Genomic DNA, 23,836 nt, shown 5'->3' with positions numbered 1-23,836 from the left:
TATATTATAGAAACCTGGAAGCTGAAATTCTAATTATCAAAAACACTATTATGCAACATAATGTCAGTATGATTCATACTGTTAGTATATGAATGAAATGTATTGTTGACTCATCATCAAATGGCACATCACACCTTCCCTTTTCCCTATCCACCAACCTCCTACCCCCCCTCTTCCCCCTTCATTCAAGTAAATGTAACAGATCATACAAGTACTGTCCCCATATTCTAACATCCTAAACTTGCCAGAGTTTCAAAATGTGCTCGATCCTTTATGCTTAATTCAGCCAGTTTGTTCATAATGATGATGATGATGATGTTTTGTAAATTATTTGTATGCTGTAAGGAGGAAGTATTTTGATGACAATTATATGATCACCAAACCGAGATTATTTATGGTGCTGTCTTCGGGCGGGAATTGTTTGCTTTGGGATGTTCAGAGCATCAAACGTCTGTTCCTTTGGGAATTATACGTCATATTGTATATAAATATGTAATACAGAGGCTAGCTGCAGTAGTAGTACATGGTGGAATGCTGATCGCCACAAATCACTATATGATACAAGAGAATGACTTTTAATGTCAATACCGTTTTGTTCCGGATTTCTTCATCAGGCACTGACAAGTAACATGAATCACTGTCAAGTTAAAGAGAGTTGCCTTCCATAACCAAAAGAAGATTTGTTTTGGGGAAAGATGCTTAAGTCAAAAGCCTAAAGCACACTTACTTAATAATAGCTCTACATATCACATGTACAAGCAATCATAGTGGCATGTGTTATATAGTCAGGGAACATCAGCTGTCATGCAAGATTTTTAGTTAAATTACAACATTTATAACAAGTGAAATTATATATCACCAGTCCCAAAATATTAGCAGTTTATCATAAAAACATATCACCAATCATCTCAAAATAATGCAGATTATAATAAAAACAGACTAGCAATTTTTTCCTGTTCTCTATATTTTTTTTTTTTTTAATGTACTAGAGTTCCTACATTTACAGAATTTCTCTTGTTTCTTCTCTATATATTTTTTTTCTGGAATGTACAGTTCCTATATTTAGAGAATCTCTCGTGTTCGAACCCTGTTTTCACCGTTCCCATAGTCACAAGTCATTTTGTACGAACCTTATTGCAGAAGCGGCAAATACCTGACCCTGGGAACCGAAACACAGCACAGCCGTGGAGGCTATCACCACTATTAAATCTGTGAGAAAATAGAGGAAAGCAAACACTTATAAACAGCTTCAGAGAATAATGAAATTTGAAATAAAAAACGCTTCATAAAATATAAAGACTGGATAAAGTATTCGTGACGATTTCTTCAAGGTTACAGCATTCATACACCCTATGTGCTTCAATTGACACGTAATGTTCAATATAAGGTCAGATGTGATAGTAATTGCCAGGGAGGGGAGGGGGGAGGGGCTACAGTCTGGGATCCAGGAGTCGTCAGGGGGCTACAGTCTGGGAGCCAGGGTCAATCGGGGGCTCACTGTCTGCTTAGAAAATAGGGGAATATTTTTTATTAAGGAATAATGTATTTTCATATATTCTTAACATGTATATTTCAAATGTTTTACAGAAGGGGGACCATGCATGTGACTCATCTTTACTCCCCTGGGCACTTGACACCACCCTGCATACCAAGCTGTAATATAATGTATGTGTGCATTCATGTGAAACTTCAAAAACTTTCCAAATAAAAACACAATACAGGCAGAGAATTGAAAAATTTATCTGGGGACGGCGCACAAATATATAAACGACGCACCAATATAAACCAGTGGGTGGTGTATATTTATACAGAACGACACAATCTGAACGGTACCTCTGCTGTACACAGCTGATGGGCATAGCTGTAAAACCATACATTATCTGCGCAGATAAATAATCATGCAACGTACAGCTGATAATGATTTATCTAATAGATACATGCTGAGCTTCATCAATTGGGCCAGCTAGGATATTTTTCCCTTCCTGTTAAAATATTTAATCTCTGAGCTGATTGGAAAATAAATGATTAACGGCCTTAAAATGTAATTAAATGTACAGATCTATATATTCATGTTCTTAAGTATACAAATATGAACCATATCAAAATAAGAAGGAATATGTACTTTACGATACACACAGGAAGTCATGTACGATTTATGTATGTATATTAGATCCGCGAACTCTCGCGAAGAAGCCATCATTGGCTTATCAAAGCCGCAAGCTGACCGAAGTCAGTCTCTTAGATTCATATTTAACGTCCATGATTATGAATTGTCAACAACTCTGTAACTGGACGAAATACATTAATCTTGAAGTGACTCGAACCATGGACCTTATGATTGAAAGGCACCGGCATTAACCACTGAGCTAACACTCCACTGAGCTAACACTCCACATTTATATGCCAAAGATTTTGTTTTTCCTCCACTTGTCTTAATGCTGTACTTTTCACTCCATCATAACAATTTTGACCATTAATGGGAGCTAGAACAATTTACCATATTACATTTAAATATTACCATATTTATATTTTAATTTGTAGACATGGCTAATTACTATGACTCAACTCAACAGATTGCGTCATTGTTTATGACATGATTATGTCTGTAATAGTACTGTACTGTATACAAGCCATTTTTATGTTGCTTCAAGAAGTGGAGGGGAAATTGATGGAAGTTAAAGTTACATATATATGGAAAGGGAAGGGAGAAGGGAGAGGAATGCCATGTGGGGGAGAGATAGGGAAACTGCAAAGTAAAACAAGTAATGTTTGATTTATTCTAAGCTTGTGCCTGCACATAACTGTTTCATATAGATATATATATATATATATATATATATATATATATATATACCAGTTGTCTGATCATCGCTCAACGCGTGAAACTCTGAGTAACAACTACTAGTGTTCCAATATAGTCTCAACCTATATATATAAATATATATATATATATATAGATGTTCCTATGTATATATTCCTATATATATATATATATATATATATATATAAATAAATGAAAACGTAATGAGAAGGAAAATCCAGAACAGTGAAAAAACATCCAGCCTCCACCGGGATTCGAACCCGGGCCTCCCGCTTTGTATATATATATATATATACATATATATATATATGTTGATACTAGATGAGACTAGTGGAACACTAGTAGTTGTAACTCGGAGTTTCACGCTTTGTAGCGATCTTCAGACAACTGATAGCTTCAAGTTATGCTCCATGAATATATAGAATCCTCGTCGGGATTACCGGGGATTATGCGGTTGTTGGTGTATTGTTCTGCCTGGGTATTCTCTTTCGCGTCCGTTCTGTTTGTGGGTTTGTAAGACTTTCTTCGGTGTTCGGCTGTTGGTGTATTCTCTTTTGCGTCCGATCTGTTGTTGGGGTTTTTTGCCTTCCTTCGGTGCTCGCTCCTTAGTTGTGTGTGGTTCTCTTGACGGTGTTTGGTGGTTGGACTGGAGTTGTTTATGTAGAACTTGTTTTCGTGGCGACACTTCGATATGAGCTCTGGGCGTTTGTTCAGGAGGGTCCGTTTGTCTGTGTTGATAATGATGAGTTTTTCAGTGAGACAGAGGTTGCACCGCTTCGACTCGTTGCTGTAGGCTTTGGCTCTGCTGGCGATCGACCAATTGATAGTGAATGGCTGGTTGTTCTGTTTCAGCTGCCAGATGTGCTTCGAGAGTTCCGTTGCGTTTTGGTGTTTTTCGTGGTTGAGCGACATCTTGTGGTTACCGTATCTGAGCTTGAAGGGGGGTTCTGTTAGGCCGATGTATGTCTTGCAGTTGTCGATGGTTTTCACTTCGGCCTTGTATATGATGTTAGATGCCTGGCAGTTTCCATTTAGTGGGCATGTGTCCTTTTTTCGGCAGTTGCAGGCTTCCTTTTCTTTCGATGTGTGGGTGGCTGCTATACGTTTGTTGTGTCCTTCCCATGGCTAAGGTCCTTAACCATGGCTAAGGATCACACCCACATCTCCAACCAAGACGTACAAATCATAATGCACTCCAGGAAGTCACTCCTTTTCGACAACGGCACACCCTGGATGAAGAAAGGACACAATGACCTCTTTGATGTCACAATGGGCAGCTACGATGGGGCCGAGGTATGCGAGCTTGTAGGACTCTACATCCTAAACACACTAGCAAGAGAATATGGGAAGGAATACATCGGGCTATACAGGGACGACGGCCTAGCAGCCTTCAAAAACACCAACGGCCGAAGTGAAAACCATCGACAACTGCAAGACATACATCGGCCTAACAGAACCCCCCTTCAAGCTCAGATACGGTAACCACAAGATGTCGCTCAACCACGAAAAACACCAAAACGCAACGGAACTCTCGAAGCACATCTGGCAGCTGAAACAGAACAACCAGCCATTCACTATCAATTGGTCGATCGCCAGCAGAGCCAAAGCCTACAGCAACGAGTCGAAGCGGTGCAACCTCTGTCTCACTGAAAAACTCATCATTATCAACACAGACAAACGGACCCTCCTGAACAAACGCCCAGAGCTCATATCGAAGTGTCGCCACGAAAACAAGTTCTACATAAACAACTCCAGTCCAACCACCAAACACCGTCAAGAGAACCACACACAACTAAGGAGCGAGCACCGAAGGAAGGCAAAAAACCCCAACAACAGATCGGACGCAAAAGAGAATACACCAACAGCCGAACACCGAAGAAAGTCTTACAAACCCACAAACAGAAGGGACGCGAAAGAGAATACCCAGGCAGAACAATACACCAACAACCGCATAATCCCCGGTAATCCCGACGAGGATTCTATATATTCATGGAGCATAACTTGAAGCTATCAGTTGTCTGAAGATCGCTACAAAGCGTGAAACTCCGAGTTACAACTACTAGTGTTCCACTAGTCTCATCTAGTATCAACATATATTCCGCTCTGTCCAATGGACATAGAGCACTCTGCGCCAAGATAGACGCCAACCTACTCTACCTACGCTCCTGACCAGTCAGTCGAGCACTCTCGCCTATCTGCAATAGACGGAACAATGGAACAGCCGAACCAAGTCAGCTTTAACTACTCCATGAAGAACATACCTATACCAACTGCCAACACCTACAAGAAGATACTCATCGAAAAAGTCGAAAACGTCATCAAACGTATGAGATGGAAAGCTTCCTTCTTCCTAAAAACATGCAACAACAACGAGGAAGATGAGGAGGAGGATGACGAGCACCACCCTGCACATACGGAGAATTTCGGATTCAAAAGCAAGAAGTGCCCACCGCAGATCGAAGAACTGAGGCTGTTTGAGGACGACTTGCTCCGTATGATCGAGAACGTGAAGTTCAAAAAAGTCACCAACCAATTCCAAGACAAACTCAGAAAAGACGTCAGCAGGATCAAGAAATCTACCAAACTGCTCATCCCGGCCGACAAAACCAGAAACATGTACGAGATAGACACCCAACTACACGAAAAACTCCTCAGGCAACACATCACAAAGAACTACCAGACGACCTCCATGGCTCCTGTCAACAGAATCAACGCCGAAGCCAGAACTATCGCCGAGAAACTAGGGATCGACAACCGCATGGAATCGATGGCCACCAAGCAAGCTTTCATCACCCTGAAAGACCACAAGGACAACTTTGAGAACAACCTACCATGCAGGCTCATCAACCCGGCAAAGAGCGAAACAGGTCTCATCAGCAAGGCTATCCTAGACAGAATAAACAACGCCATAAGAATCGCCACGAATGTTAACCAATGGAGAAACACGTCATCCGTCATCGAATGGTTCAAGAACATTCAAGACAAAGAGAAATACACCTTCATCAGCTTCGACATCGTTGAATTCTACCCCTCCATAACAAGAAGCCTACTGGAAAAGGCCTTAACCATGGCTAAGGATCACACCCACATCTCCAACCAAGACGTACAAATCATAATGCACTCCAGGAAGTCACTCCTTTTCGACAACGGCACACCCTGGATGAAGAAAGGACACAATGACCTCTTTGATGTCACAATGGGCAGCTACGATGGGGCCGAGGTATGCGAGCTTGTAGGACTCTACATCCTAAACACACTAGCAAGAGAATATGGGAAGGAATACATCGGGCTATACAGGGACGACGGCCTAGCAGCCTTCAAAAACACCAACGGAAGTAAAGCAGACCGGATAAGAAAACACATGATCAGCTTATTCAAAGAACTGGGGCTCAACATCACCATCGATTGCAACCTGAAGATCACCAACTTCCTCGACGTAACATTCAACCTCAACACCGGAAAACACTACCCTTACAGGAAGCCCAACGACCACCCAGTGTACATCCACAGGAATTCCAACCACCCACCAAACATCATCAGGTCCCTGCCAGCCTCAATCAGCAGACGTATCTCCGCCATCTCCCACGACGAGGTGATCTTTAAGAAAGCCGCACCAGCCTACGAGGAAGCACTCAAGTCAAGTAATTACACCGAGGGTCTCTCATACATCGCCCACCAACCTACCAAGAACAACCGAAACAGAAAGCGCAACATCATCTGGTTCAACCCACCTTTTAGCAGCAACGTGGCCACGAACATAGGAGGCACATTCCTGAAACTTATCAACAAACACTTCCCGAAGACATCGAAACTACACAAGATTTTCAACAGAAACACCGTGAAAGTCAGTTACAGTTGCATGCCCAACATCGCCAGCATCATCAAAGGACACAACAAACGTATAGCAGCCACCCACACATCGAAAGAAAAGGAAGCCTGCAACTGCCGAAAAAAGGACACATGCCCACTAAATGGAAACTGCCAGGCATCTAACATCATATACAAGGCCGAAGTGAAAACCATCGACAACTGCAAGACATACATCGGCCTAACAGAACCCCCCTTCAAGCTCAGATACGGTAACCACAAGATGTCGCTCAACCACGAAAAACACCAAAACGCAACGGAACTCTCGAAGCACATCTGGCAGCTGAAACAGAACAACCAGCCATTCACTATCAATTGGTCGATCGCCAGCAGAGCCAAAGCCTACAGCAACGAGTCGAAGCGGTGCAACCTCTGTCTCACTGAAAAACTCATCATTATCAACACAGACAAACGGACCCTCCTGAACAAACGCCCAGAGCTCATATCGAAGTGTCGCCACGAAAACAAGTTCTACATAAACAACTCCAGTCCAACCACCAAACACCGTCAAGAGAACCACACACAACTAAGGAGCGAGCACCGAAGGAAGGCAAAAAACCCCAACAACAGATCGGACGCAAAAGAGAATACACCAACAGCCGAACACCGAAGAAAGTCTTACAAACCCACAAACAGAACGGACGCGAAAGAGAATACCCAGGCAGAACAATACACCAACAACCGCATAATCCCCGGTAATCCCGACGAGGATTCTATATATTCATGGAGCATAACTTGAAGCTATCAGTTGTCTGAAGATCGCTACAAAGCGTGAAACTCCGAGTTACAACTACTAGTGTTCCACTTGTCTCATCTAGTATCAACATATATTCCGCTCTGTCCAATGGACATAGAGCACTCTGCGCCAAGATAGACGCCAACCTACTCTACATATATATATATATATATATATTTCTATGTATAGATATATATATATTCCTATTTATAGATATATGTTCCTATGGGATTGTAGCATATGTATGATAAAATTAAACTATTAGGGATAAGTGTATTTTTCCTCCTAATTCTCTGAGGCAGCTTTTTTGTTTTTTCATTTTTATAAATATTTTAATAAGTTCATGTAAAGCTTTGAGAAAATGATCATGATAATATAAAACTATTATCTAGGTCATAATTGTACAGCTCATGAAATAGTCATGTTTCATGGCAAATTAGTGACACAAATGTGGCACACTGATTGATCGATTAATTTATTAATTTTGTCGTAATCATATGATGCTCGAAGAAAATTCATGTATTATTCGCCTGTTAAATTAAACCTTAATAATTTATCTCCTTTGGTCACTGTGGGTAAACAAATCTAGGAGGATTAATTTCAAGCATCGTACTCAAACGTATCTTATTTTGATTTCTCAACTTCTCAGTAGGGTTTGGTGGAGAAAAAAATTGTCGACCATGTTCACTCGAAAAAAAGTGCATTGAAATGCTCGTCTAAAAGCAAATTGCTCTTATAATGCTATAGATAGCAAGGTCAGAATATATACTTTGGGATATTGGAGGTTAAAACATGAAGTGGAAGTATACATTTATTTTAACCTAAGTGTTCTTTAAACATGTTTATTGACAAGATCGAGTCACTATTAGTATGCTTGAACAATCAACTGAACTAACACCCTCTAATTTTTTTCTAAAGATATGCAAACCTTCACCGATCGGTTTGAAGGTTGACAAATTGTGGTCCATTTACTTGGTAATTAATGTAGTAATATATATATTTTTCATATAGTACAGTTCCATTACTGTATGCATGGCCTTCATCTACTGGGAACAAGTTAGTTTTCAAAGTGTAGGTCGCAGTTTCGTCAAAGGCGCTGATTTTTTTTTTTCTCCTTCTCTCGTTGAATACATTTAGTTACTCAGTTCAGAAAAACCGTCTATATACATCTTTACACTTTTATTCAGCAACTCGGCCCAGTTTGTAAATTATTTTTGCTATGAATTACTGGATAAATTATTCCCTGATCCTTTAGTCAGTTGCATGTCCATTTTGCATTATGTTTTGTGACCAAGATGGAATGCAGTTTGTGGATCAGTTAAGTGTCTTTTGTTACAGCTCTGCTTCATATTATTGTTAGGTTAATCAGGTTGTATTGTTAGTGTGTTACCTTTAAGTAATCTTGTTTTCTGTATATATGTACTGTACAGTTGCACCTCCATCTCTGTTATACTCTTGTAGACAGAGAACAAGTTGTGTGCAGCAACAGCCTGGCTGTTTATTACTCAGCTGTCTCATGCTATCTAGCTATCCCGAGCTATCTCTAACAGCTGCGTTCTCAAATGTATAGCTGTAGCCTCAGGTAGCTGTCTTCAAGCTCTGTTGTATCACCAAACTGAACCATTTATATAATAATAATAATAATGCAAAATGAACATGTAAGACTAAGGGAAGCCACATCAAAAAATATTTATGATCAGGAAATAATTTATCCAGAATGCATGGCGAAAATAATATACAAACTGGCCGAGATGCTTAATACAAGTGTAAAGATGTACATATAGTTGGTCACTATAGCTGAGATAACAGCCTTGCTGTTTTTCTAGTGTCCTTCATATGTTAACCTTCCTACTGTAATGTTATTTATGTATTAATCTTGTACAAACACGTAAGAAATCAATTTGAATTTGAAAATTGAATTACAACATATAATAGAGCTAGGAACTTAAAGGCACTGAAGACTCGCCTTAAGCCGCCTGCAGCCATCTGAAAAAGTTAACTTTCTGTTGCTTGCAAGTGACGTTTTGTTTGTGCAGTCGCTACAAAATGCAGACAGTAATGGAACGTGATACCTTGTTATCTTTAGCTGGACCTGAGATGTCCATCGCTGTATCGTTTGTACACTGTGCTATGGGTATTGACCGCAGCTGTATGTACTGACTGTGCACCAGTGTCTAATTACCGACGGTAGCAAGTTGTGTGTGTATTTTCTGGGATCGATGGTGGTGTCTAACACTTCTGTTACACCTCAATCGAAAGTAGGTCAGATTACCGGTATTAGACGTTTATTTTTGCTCAAATCTTCACACCCTTTAACGGTCTATACACAGTATTAACAGAATGCGGTGAGACTAAACTTATCAAGGGCTAATAGAAAGACCTCCAGTGTAAGCAACTTCTTGGTGTTAATACCTGTTTATCATTCAGGCTAAAGCCTTACATTTGCATGTCATTAAAATAACTGCACTATAGTCAGCGGTAATTATGTTGAAATGAATTACCATATTATATTCCTCTGGGTTGGTGTTTGCACTATCTGTGTGCCATTTCTGTGAAATTGTTTTATGAGTAATATAAATAAACTACTTGATTAGAAAAATACTTTATTAATGTCTAGGGAGATCTTGAGGGGGGGGGGGGGAGGTAGTGTACATAAGAGCATTTTACATAAGAGCAACATGTACCAGTCTCTGGTGGGAATGTAAGTAAAAATATTCAAATAATTTTCCATTAATGATACCAAGTTTCTTAGATTTCATTTAAATTAATTATTTCTTAAATATTTTGTAAAAGATATTTGAAGGGTAAATTATCATCAGGAGCGACTAAGGTAAATTATGACCTTTGGGAAAAAAAAAAGGTTTTCCGTTAATTAAAAGTCGCTATAGAGGCTCAGCACTGCAGGCTACATTTTGCAGTATTATGGCAAACTTACTTCCTAATTTTTTAGAATTACAATTATTTTATTATATTTTTATTAAAAATATACTGATAATTTCTTTTTTTTTGAGTGTTTTTTCAAACCATGCAAAATGGTCAAAAGAAAAATATAGATATAAGAAAACTTGAAGTTGAGACTGAGATTATAATGCTTAACCTACAAACCTTTGTTCCAACTGGACACAAAGTACTGGCCATAAGCATAAAATACTCTGTTGTTATATAACTGAAAGCTCCATGGTCTTTAATCTGACTCATTAAAAGCTGAAAACAGCTGATCAATCCAATCATGCTAGAACACAGCCGTTTATGACCACCAGTTAATTTAATGTTTACTGTAATAATTATACCCTTTGTGATGTTTATAGATCTAATTCTGCCAGTACATTGTGTTTTATAAACAAGTTTATACATGGGAAAAGGTTAGTCCCATATAAATGCTGTTTTGTACATGCATTAAGATTTCAAGAAGTTATCTAGGCAATAATTAAAGTGTCCATAGAGTTTGAATTTAATTATTATTTGCCAGCAAAACATATGTATATGTATATATATAGATAAATATATATTTATCTATATAAACCATTTTTGTTATCTTAACAATACTTGCCATCTATTCTCTGTTTTGTATTTGGGTCAATTAATCATGGCTTTCGCCTGTCACGTTACGTTGACCTGGTAAAATTCAATTTACACAAGTCCTACAAAACCATTGGTATCGACGTAATTGGGCCAATTCATTTACATGTCACTTAAATCACACCAACTCCTTCAATAATAAAACAACAGACCAAGACATGTGGACACAGATGTTCATCAAGTTACCTAATTTGTTTTCTCTAATTAGTTGGACAGAATTTGGGGGCAACAAGACTCAAAAAAAAAAAAAATTAAACCGTTCCTAAAGACCCACACCCGTTTGGGCAGCAGATATCAGCCATATTTCCAGTTAAATGGGGGCATTATTTAAAACAAAGTTCTATATTTAAAATAGAGAATTGTGGAGGTACATATATATAGCTACCCGGTAATATACACAGTGTACAGTAAATTTACAAACAATACTGACTCAGATCTATATATATATATATATATATATATATATATATATATATATATATATATATATATATACAGATAGATATATGTAACCAAATATATATATGTTGACAGTAAATAAATTCATCGAGAAGTTTCGAAAGTGAGTAATTCAAAGTCACCGTGACTCACAGGTTAAACAAAGCTCCAGCAGCAGCAGCAATTAATTTGGTGAAAAGTTCACTTCAGCTTTTAAGAAGTGCATATGGAGATTGTTTCTTGCTCATAAAACATACTAACTTACTGATAATAGCCTTGTAGTGAGCGTATTTGAAATAAAGACATCAACAAGATAAAGAAATGCACTCTCAAAGAAGAAAGAAAATCATGGCAGTATTGTAAGGAATTTTCCACTCTCCTGTTCTTACTGGACATCCCATGGGAAGCCCTGATTGGTTGTCAAGGTTAATGTCTTCCTCTGTTACCATGGGAGCAAGGTCAATGATCTTGTTAACAGATTCAAAAGCTGGAAAGGTAAACAACTATCACAGTGAAAGTCATGTACATATTTATTAAGTTTACTATATAATTATTTTACAAATACAATGTCAGGTTTTTTATTCGTCAAGAATTTGAAAAGTTGATATCATATTTTTAAATCCGCGGTGGTGGAGAGATTGAATATGCGAAATACTATACCAAAAAAAAAATAAGTAAATAAATAAAAATAAATAAATAAAAAAAAATATGGTCCTATAAGTAAGTACTTGAAATGATATTATTGAAATTACAGATATCCAACACTTAAGCTATCAGCTAATTTTTCCTCTCCTGTACTGGAATTGTTTATAAATATGGCATATATAACACTTGTGTAATACGTCCCTATTTGACTGTTATACAAAGCCAGTTTATACGCATTCACACACCAGTAGAATCACTGTGGTCGAGTGGTACAGACTTCGGTCTGTGAAACAAAGGTCCGGGGTTATTTCCTACCTTAGCCTGATGAGTGCCAAATGGACCAAACCGATTGTGAAGTGGAATTTTTCTGGTGTGCTGATCTTTATTAATTTAATAAAATATCTGTCATACCGCTTGCTATATCAGGTGACCAACTCCTACATTGAAATTACGACCTTCCTTACCGACTTCAAAAGATCTGGACATACAATCAGCGTCCATAGCCTAGTGGTTAGGGTGTCCGCACATAAATCCCAGTGAAGGCTGGAAGTTTTATCACTGTTCTGGATTTTCCAACTCACTAAAATTTCATATATATATATATATACAATATATATATATATATATATACGATTTCAATTATATATATATATATATATATATATTACGATTACGATTTCAATTATATATACCGTATATATATATATATATATATATATATACATCATTGAAATCGTACTGAGTTGGAAAATCAAGAACAGTGAAAAAACTTCTAGCCTCCACTGGGATTCGGAACCGGGCCTCCCGATTTATGTGCGGACACCCTAACCACTAGGCTATGGACGCTGATTGTATGTCCAGAGGTTCGCAGAAACCGGGAAGGAATGTCGTAATTCCAGAAAATATACACACAAAAAAATATGATCTATTATAATATTGTACAACATGTGCAAAGGTTATATTCCTTATGAGTTTTATTATTCATGGAGCTGAGAACTTAATTAATTGTCATGCATGAAAATTAGCATAAATTTCCCTGACGAAGACAGCCTGGAGGGAAACATAGACTGATTATGTTTATCTACATTAATAGAACTTTGTTGGCCTGGTTGCGATAAATTCTCCACGAAAAAATTTTGTTGCAAGATTTAGATTATATAGGGATGTTAGCTCAGTGGTTAACGCCTGTGCCTTTCAATCATAAGGACCCCAGATTGAGTCACTCAAAGATTAATGTATTTTGTCCAGTTACACAGTTGTTGACAATTGACAATTCATAATCATGGACGTTAAATATGAATGTAATTAAGAGACTGACTTCGGTCAGCTTGCGGCTTTGATAATTAGCCAATGAGGCTTCTTCGCGAGTTCCTGCTTGCAGGAGGATCTAAAATACATACATACATACATGCATACATATATGCATGTACTGCAGCTGTAAAGATAGAAAATGTAGACCTTGCATATTTTTATGACAGGAAAAATTTACCGGCCACCTTAAATCATCCAGACAAGTTTTGACAAACTTTAATACGTTTGATGTACGATCTCTTAAGGACCGAACGGATAACGACTGTGTATGATTATGTATAAATGTGACTACAGCTGCGACTCCCTGTGAATGGCGAATGTGCCCGATAAGATATACATCGGCAATGAAGATTGAAAAGCCATTCAAAAACAATTCTGACTTCATCTGGGAAATCCTGACAAAACATGATTGTTAATAATAATAATAATAATAAATGAGACTTATATAGCGCCAAATCAGTAAACAAAAGTTACTGCTCAAAGCGCTTTACAGAGAAAGTAAATTAATTTACAAAAGAACAAGTGAAAAAATGGGTCTTAAGTAGACTTTTGAAAGTAGAAAGTTTATAGCATGTTCGAATGTGATCTGGTAACTTGTTCCAGAGATAAGACCCAGAGTATTGGAAGCTTCTGTAACCATAGTTCTTCAATCGTGGTTTTGGAACAGTTAAAAACAGTTTGTTGGAGGAACGAAGTGTGCGAGTTGGAGTATATGGCCTGAGAAGTTGTGACAGGTACACAGGCCGTTCAAGATGATGAGCACAGAAGGTGAGAAGAAGTATTTTATACTGGATTCTGTAGCTGATAGGTAGCCAATGAAGTTCCTTCAGAAGTGGGGTGGTGCGACACTTTCTTCCTTTCCTTTTCACAATACGGGCAGCGGTGTTTTGGATCTTTTGGAGTTTCTTGATGGTCGAATCAGGAAGGCCAAATAAAAGTGAATTAAGAAAATCAAGCTTTGATGTCACAAACGCATGGACCAGTATCTCACAAGTCTTATTATCGAGGTAATTCCTCATCAAACTGATTTTCCTAAGTTGCCAATTTGCAGAACGACAGAGATTAGTAACGTGATTTTCAAGTGACATGGTCTGGTCAAAATATGCACCAAGGTTTCTAACAGTTGAGGAGATATTAATAGAGTCTTTACCAACAGTAAGTGGTGGAAATTGTCTTATTAAACCAAAAAGATCAAACTGCATGCACGGGAGAGTATAAAAGTTCAGTTGTGAAATGAATATTTAGGAAAACAGCTGGTGGCAGGTTAAAGGAACAAAATCAAGCCTATATTTTTTTCCTTTGTTCTTCAGACATGTCTTATAATGTTTTGTTTTGTCTTCTTCCAATTATTTTTCTGTTTTTTTTTATTTCGCTTTTGTGAGTGTCCGTCAATGTTGATTACACTGCATAAAGTTTGTGTTTCCCTTATTTTAAATAAATGCATTGCACATCTTGACAGGATAGTTGAACCATAATAGATATCATGGAAACTTTCGTCCTCTTCATAAATTCCCAGGCAAATTATATTTGTAGCAAACATGATACGCCCACACACTATGTTTGCAAGAATATTAATTACATCACTTTACATTCAGTCAATGCATGCATGGTAGCTAACATAAGCCGGAACCACTACATAGATATGGATTCAGGACACGAGTGAATAATTACTGTTGAAAGTGTGTGTATAGTAGTAATTTTGAAAGCCGCAAATTTTAAAATTTTAGTCAAATACCATGGTTCCTCTGAACAAAAAAATGCTATGTACAGCTTGCACTAATGTACATTTAGCAATTGGACTGTTTTGCACAGCAATTTTGCAGTTTAAAGCAGCAATTTGCGTTGATTCTCGAGATTTTCCAATACTAGGATACTATACCAATGACATAAACTAAGCTAACTGTAAAGTTTCAACTCAAACTATTCCCAAAAAGTGCAAAAAATATGACATTTTCTGATTTTCATATTTTGAATCATTGACTTCGATAGACTCCTCCCACTTACAGGATCCTTGTGAATATGTATAACGGACAAGGCACTTTGAATAGCAAGGTAAACAGTAACAAAAATCAGCTGAGGAGATGTACGTACTGCGCGAAGGGACAGTTACGACATATCTCATTGCATACGATGCCCTAAAAACCCAAGAAAATTTGTCAACGTGCCAAATAATTGTTGAAAAGCTGCAGTAGCAGCTGCAGTTAATCTAGCTCGTTAAGAACGAATCAATGTCAAAACAATAGGGATAACTCAGCTCACCTGCAGCATTGTGAAATTAGCACAAAAAAAATATGGTTCTAGCTAATACTCTGCCTGGCCCGGGCAGGCGGCTGCAGCCCCCTAAGCTTGCTACTTTTGCCATATATATACCTAAGCAGTGACATTTTTACGTCGCATCCTACGTGCACATGTCGCAAACATGCAGCTAAAGTAGTCTTCACATTTAATGATGATCACCGGCTATACCAGGTACCGCAGTGACTTTCTCCGAAGTTCAATATACTCATCATACCTATATCGGAGATTGTCTATTAAACGCATGTAACATGACCCAAACGACGTTTCACTCGCTGTTATTTCGTAATTAAATTGCTACTTCAGGGCTTCTCCGGGCACTCTTACCGCAGTCTTGACTCTCTCATTTTGATGGTTAATATCGCCAGAAGTGTTTGGCCTGTTAATCCATTTATCTCCCGTAAAGCCTAGCTCACCTCGAGTTGAAGTGCTTTTAAAATTCCCGCTTATACAAACAGTTTTTGTTTTAGACGTCGTCCGCAGAGAAAACATCCGAGCAGCGTGATCGGTATCGCTCGGTCTGTGCATCATCAAACGTACACAGTCGTGATCAGATTAGACAGAGTAAAGAGCGCTATATTCTTGAGATGAGGAATTCAATTGCCATCTGATCGTTAAACCAAAGGAGTTTTTTTTTGCTTTTATTACAACTGTAGACACAAACAGGATATGTCGCAATGCTATATTAGATAACATGATTAGAATGAAAGTATCATTAATAGTTATCTTGGATTTTCCTTTCTCTTCATTCTTCTATTCTTCTCAGAGTTCTCACTACTTAATACCAGTACTTCATTATAAGCTGCAGGGGGTAGGAACCAGGGGGGCACTGGGGGCACGTGCCCCCCACTTTTTTCCAAAATAGCAAATGTGCCCCTACTGGCAAATAAAATGTGCCCCTTTGATGAAGAACTGTCCTTTGGATATCTTAAGCCTTTGTTAAGTTTAATATTTTATTTTAATTGCTATTTTTATAATGGCATCCCATATCTTTTCGTAGCACGGTTAACAATAAACAATCTCAATAAATAAAAAATCAATGTTGCAGCTCATTCTACTAGCATATTATTACTGTACAGATGTAGGTTGATAGAGTCATGTTCACCATAATAGTATTGATAGCATACTAACACATCATATTTTAGTTATATGGCCGGTGTGTATCGGTTTAAGGCATGTAACAAGTGGTGGTTGTGGAATGAGAAAGAGCCCCTCTGATGTTGTGCACCCCTTCCCCCCACTGTTTGGAACCTTCCTACCCCCCTGATAAGCTGCAGAAAAGCCTGTTATTGCCAGTCGTTTCATTCAAACAATGACTTCACATGGATCTACAGTTTACCCATAAATATCATATGTGCATTCTTATGACATGCATATGTACTGCATCAAAAACAACTAGCATTTCCTATAGATATATACTTTCAAAATATCTTTTTGTTTAAAGATGTAATTGCTACATATCCATCAAGCAGTTCGGGTGTAGTTCATACATGTGAATTTATTACCCAGTGGAGTTAATTAGTTGCTTCGTGTTTGTAACTAGCTGTGACTCCACAGTAATGTGGTTGTAAGATTTAAAAGTTTTCTCAGATTATAGCTTTGACTTTCTAGAAAATTCTGAAGTTGGAGAAATTCATGTGGATCAGTATATACATATCTGTTACAAGCAGACTCTCATTTAATCAGACAGTCTGGTAGGCTTCAGGTATTTTACCATTCTCCAGAGGATTTGTAACCTACTCTTGCTGTCTGCACATTCACATAACAGTACTTTGGAATGTGTTACCATGGAGACACTCATCTCCGTTCATCCCTTCCCACTGAAAATTATTAAAAACAAAGCTGTGTAGTTATGCATACTGATTAGTTTTTTCTTCCTGATTGTATACAGGCTTGGTGTTTATCAGACACATTGTATGCGTGCGTTCATCTTCACAAGACGAATAAAAATTGTTTCAATGTCATTCTTGAAAAATTCATCCCTTATTGTCTGAGAAAAAAAATGGAAACGGGCATATTGGAAGGAAATTCTGGCTAGAAGGGGAACTTCAAATCCTGCAGTGATTCAAACCAGTGACCCCATTCAAATATTTCTGAGACATTTTTTCAGAACTTGAGTTAGTTTGCCATCCTTATACGTAGTTATTTAATAAAATAAAATAAAACTGTTAGCAAACTGCTTATCCACTAGAGAGCCTGTGTAAGAGAATGTGTAAAAGTAAGTTGGCCTGACGTTTCGATCCTAGCAGGATCTTCATCAGAGGCTAACGTAATTATTTACTGTATATAAAGGAAAACTAAAAGTAACATGTAGCAGGCTAAAATATTCAGAATGAGATTATGGAGGATGGTTAACATTCATGTTTACATACACCTATAAAGAAGAGGGCCACTGCTTGCAAACTTCTTTCCTACAAGTATATACGTAGATCGATTGCTCAACACAGAAGCATATCAATAGATGGTTCAGGTAATTAATTAGTTCAGACATTCTGAGCAAACGGAACACAACTTCCTGTCATGTAAGGGTAACCTTTAAGACAAATCAACTTTGTGGATCTTTTATTACATTTATGGCTTTGTGTTAATCAGTAAGTGCAGTTAAAGTAAGGTCAGATGAGATCCGAACATTCATTCTTAATCCAGAACCCCTGAAACTCTAGCTACGCCACTGGCTCAACAACACATACTGTATCTGTATTTAAAGAAATTAAAATTCCATCCCAGTTAGTGCCAAAAAATATTATCATAAATGTAAATAAATATATACATCCCGCCTCACCTCAAAGGCTAAATTTTCTCACCTGCAAATAGCTATAAAATACATATATTAAAACAGCTGTGCACATAGCTGAATAAAAAAACAAAATGTTTAAGTTTCACTCGAGAATTTCACCCTTTTCCTGTTTTTATTAAACTGCACATCATTATTCATACCAATATATATATATGACAGATATGAGTTTATATAACCTACATTTAAAAAAAAAAAAAAAAAAATAATAATATTTATTCTATATTTTATTTTTTATACTTTACTCTGTTATACTCTTAGTTAATAGATTTATTACATAGAAAGGTACAATGTTACAAAAACAAAATACCGCTAGTGCCCTGCACTGCTAACAGTTTCTATTCTCTGTATTTTTAGCCCCCCTCCCCCCAAAATGAGACATAATAAAACATTACAAAAAAGACAAACACAACTCTACTGATTCATCGTCCAAAGAACTTATAAACTTTGATGCTTCATTTCATACAATAATTGTACTAGAGGCAATCAGGTGACAGAGTTTACCGACGGAAAACCTGTCATAAATATTGATCGGTGAAAATTTTGGTTCGGCTTCGGGCTCACACTAGTTTATATGACATCTCAAAAATCTCTGTTGATGAACCCACTTTTTTAATCAATTTTTAACTCAATGGTTTATAAAACAGGAAGAAAAAAACCTGTGATCTCCTAGCCTTGAGGCCGGCGCTAAACTAACACAGTTAAATGTCAAATGCCAGGCGATTTGTTTGCTGAGTGATAGATGACAATAGTCGTGATTTCGCCCGAAAATTGCTAGTCGTGCTTTTTTTTCTTTTTCCAGCTCCCGACCGACCGTGTCTGTCCCAGGTAACTAATAACGGCCATCATTAGCGAGGAAATCAATAATTGCATTCTCGGCTACAATGCCGCCTTTTGCTCTTTAGTCATTGAACTACGAAATAATGGAAAATTCCTTTGCATCTGTTATATCATTTTTGTAAAATGATATATGTTAGGCATGTATGTACATCACTGCAGTACATGAATGGCTAGACGGCGTGCAGTGGGTGTGCGTGCGTTGCGTGTACGTGCGTTGTGTGTACGTGCGTTGAATGCGTGTTAAAGTCATTTGAAATTTAACTGATGTATGGTACATTTACACCTCGTTAGCTGTGACTTGTGTCCTTTGAGACTGACGATAAATTCATACAACCTTGAAAGAAAACATTTTGTTAATGTTGATTATTACAACAATGATAACGAGACACGCTGCTTGTCCCTACATGTAGTAGTACAATCTCAGTAAACTTCAGAGAATGATTCATTCAAACATATATCACATTAAATGCTCCCCTCTCCATCAAACCCACCACCCACTCCCCACCCCCCAAAAATGACAAACTTAGAGACAACAGTATTGCATCCCAAAATGCTTTGCTACTCGGTCAATATACAAGTCCACAGGTAGCTTTTTGCACAGGATCAAACCTGAAACAATACGAAAACGACGTAAAGAGTCTTCAAAGCTGCTACAAAAAAATTGAAGGCTAAACTATTCAGTGACAAAGATAAAATAAGTAGAATAAATAATACAGAAATGTTAATATTATATCATATTTCTACAAACTCCACATTATCATAGCTGTAATCTTCACAAGGTTTTGTTCGGAGGTGCACACATTTTTCAGTGGAAACCTTTGAAGAGCTGAGAATGATTATATTGACTGCTAATTCCAATACTTACAAACAGACAAAAACATAATAAAGAAATAAGCATCATCTACAAATTACATCTGAGCCTCAAAATTATGCGCAACGAGCAATAATGAATACTGAGACAGAAAAATTTGATTGCCAAAAGAATTCTCCATTCCTCAAATCAACCTCTCCCTCGAATTATGTCGCAGCAGCAAAAGTTGTGACGATTTAAGTGGCAGTATGACGTCAATATGACCAAATGATGTAACTCGATGCACGTGCAGTCAGAGGGCGATTGCGACAGAATTCATCGCAAATACGATTCCAGCGCGATCAGTCTTGCCCTCGGCAAGGTGTCCCTGACAAATTAAAACGTTAGGGGAAAACAGCTGTATGCTGGGAGTTAAAGTCAGTTGTCACAGTGTATATAGATTATATGTTAGTGTGTTGAGGGGGGAAAAAAAGTAAAAGGTTCTCAGGTACTGTATGTGCCTGGGCTAAAGCGCTGCTAATGGCTGGAACTTAACTGAAGATGCGAGGGAGTTTGGAGATGATGGGAAATTGGTGATTTGGGGGGGGGGTAGTATATATCACAGGGAGACCTGGATGAAATTAATTACCAAATATACAGAAGCAAAAAAGAAATTAAACCAAATGCAGGGAAGATGTTAGTGGCTAAATCTGCCAGTGCATTTCCAATATATACAGTTTACTTGTAATGTCAATAAATATATCAGAGTATATATATCTGAAGCAATCCAGATTCTTTGCGTTTGAGCGGGAAATTGTGGCAAATTTTGAGACCAATGTTATGGGTGACATATAGCATTTTTGCACTGGCTTTTATTGCACTTGTAGCACAAGGCAGAGGATAGTAATGGAAAACTGTAGGCCTATAAAACATATTGGTCACAACTAGGAACGGATCAAAACCTAGAATATATTTAATCTGTCGAGATTTTTTGTGAGTAATTTTTCTGTTAATTTGCAATGTGTCTTTCTTAACTTTCGAACCTGGACGAGTGTCTAAACAAGCAGAACTTTACTATTCAACTTGATTGGAACTAACACACAGTGTGTTCTCACCTCCTCACATTTTTTTCTTACCATGTCCCCCCTCCCCAACCCCCCCCCCCTCCTTTTAAACCTGTAAGCACAGGGAAGAACTTAATCCTTTGGCAGAGAGTTACAAAGAGTTGTATGTCCCACAATACATGCATTAAAAAAATGAGTCATCAAGCAGTTTTTTAGAAAGGACATTGGCAACAAACTTTAGAGAGCTAAAAGTTGCTTAAGTTTATCAAACTTACTGTCATGGTGATATATAATCCTGATAAATCTCTTAATGATTTCCCTAACAATGAAGGAAGCTGAATTATACATATTTAATGCATGACTCGATCAATGACGCACAATGTTTCCGAGCAAAATTGTTAAATAGAACTCTTCAAGTGTTAGTACCATGTACAGTAAGTAAAGAAATTGTTCGACATTTCTAGTAAATTGAGGGCAATTTATTCTGATGACCTTTCTAAATATGAAATCTTGTAAACATTTTATAAAGTAATCCAAAAAAATTTAAAAGTTCAATTATGAACTTAATACATCTGTAAGAATCAGGGGGATCCTTCTGTTTTACTATTAATGAGGGTCAAAGGTCATATGAGGTCAATTTGTTTGTTTTTTGTCAAGGTCAAAGGTCATATGAGGTCAATTTGTTTTGTTTTTTTGAAGGTCAAAGGTCATATGAGGTCAATTTGTTTGTTTTTTGTGAAGGTCAAAGGTCATATGAGGTCAATTTGTTTGTTTTTTGTGAGGGTAAAAGGTCATATGAGGTCAAGAGAATGAAAACCTTGTAAATACATGGGACCACTTGATTGCAAGATCTTTAATTTGCTGTTTATGTGCCCTTTAGCAATGCATGGTTTATAAACTGGAGATCTTGTGCCTAGATGCAATTGCAGTGCTCGCATGTTTACTATGTAGTCTCATGTAACATATTGCGCAGATATCGCTATGCGGTCATACTGTTTACCTTTCTAGATTACAGGGTGCCCAGGAATTAATCCAGATGACATTTTGATGACCTTTACGATAGTCATTTGATTCGTAAGTGCAGTGGTTTCATATGTTACAAAAATATTTCATAAAGTGGCAAAGACAAAAGCGTTTTGACTTGATTTATAGCTACTGTAGATGTGTTCAACTTTCCCAGTGATTAAAACAGATCCAAGGAACAAGAGTTTGAAAGACCAGGGACATCAAACACCAACACATTACTATAAACAATGACAGGCATTTGTCTATTTGTCTGTGTCTTTGAAATGTTTTTCTTTACAAGCCTGCACGTGAAGTGACTGGATTCTAATCCATCCAACATAGACCTTTAATGTTTATAAAACAGAGATCGTAAAAGGTCAATTGATCAAATTCAGCCATGCAAGTGCTCAGATGAAGTCCCTTAAATGCTGGGATTTGAACAAACTACTTCTTATGAGTTCACATTTTTTTAACAAACTATATTTTTACATTATTCTATTAAAAGTGAAATATTTTGATAGATCTAAAAAAGCTTAATAATTTAAAATTGCGTGGTTTAATTACGGTAAAGTACATACGACCGGAAAGCCGAGGGGCAAGTGAATGTCATCCCATTTCCATAGGTGTTGAATTGATGCATAATAATATCATAATATGCGTAATAATGCATAATATGCATAATAATGCATAATAATATCAAATACATACAAGTACATACATACATAATAATATACAGTATAACTACAGTACTTAGATACCTACAGCGATATCTACAGTAGACATAAAGTATGTATCTCTGCATGTTTTGAAATATTAATGTTGTACATATTTGCAAGTAGTCTGCGTACTTTACTTCAATCTCTCATGTTTTGACTAATACAAGCATACACGCTTAAAGAACAATACATATTGTGCATTGTTCATTGGTGGTGGTAACTCTTTTACTAAGCTACTGTATATGTTTATATTCATAGAGAGTTAAAGATATGTGCTCCAAATTAATTTAAGAAATCAGCCTATATATGTGAATAAAATTAATGACTGAATGCTCCTTTAAACTAAAGCAAGTTTAAAGTTAAACTGTTTACAATTAAAACAATGTAAGGACCCTCACCATCCATGTCATTCTTAAATTTTCCATTATTTTGCGAGGACATTTTTTAATTTGGCTACACTTTCTGGAATATTCTGCATCAATCAAAGAGATAATTTGGTGGTTGAAGTTCATTGCTTAACAAAGGTGCTGGAAGTTTTCATCACTTTTTGGGGGCCAAAACAGCATCCTCGAAGCACTTTCTATGGCAAAGATAGTAAATTTGGTGACTTTTTGTGATGCATGTGATAGCAATAGACTTCTCTAAAATAATTTGGTGTCAAGATATATGCTTTGATGCTATAATGAAGACATTATGTATGTAGCACTGTGTACATAAAACTTACAAAAGTACATTTTGTAAGGTAGTAAAACAGTATCGTTGGCGCCAGTAATGCTAAACATTGAAAGTAGGTAACTATTGTAGGAGAACCGATTTAAACGATCTCATTAAATTCTGCCATATTTCAGACCTAGATATTCCCAGACTATAATCTAGCTGAAAGAAACTAACAGCTTTATAACACTTGTCCCATTTTCAAAATCTTTAACAATTTA

At 37.2% G+C, this 23,836-nt stretch overlaps 1 protein-coding gene across 1 annotated transcript in view; it reads right to left on the bottom strand.

The window, feature by feature from the left end:
- LOC139965276 (potassium voltage-gated channel subfamily KQT member 1-like) overlaps positions 1-23,836 on the bottom strand; it is a 135,669-nt gene that overhangs the window by 36,885 nt on the left and 74,948 nt on the right. Inside the window, exon 4 of the mRNA XM_071967469.1 lies at positions 1,131-1,209. Coding sequence (XP_071823570.1) covers positions 1,131-1,209 — 79 coding nt within the window. The remainder of the gene's footprint in view (positions 1-1,130; positions 1,210-23,836) is intronic.

Source organism: Apostichopus japonicus, chromosome 1 (genome assembly GCF_037975245.1).
Source record: "Apostichopus japonicus isolate 1M-3 chromosome 1, ASM3797524v1, whole genome shotgun sequence".
In the NCBI taxonomy this organism is placed as follows: Eukaryota; Metazoa; Echinodermata; class Holothuroidea; order Aspidochirotida; family Stichopodidae; genus Apostichopus; species Apostichopus japonicus.
This window is presented reverse-complemented; position numbering and strand designations above follow the sequence as displayed.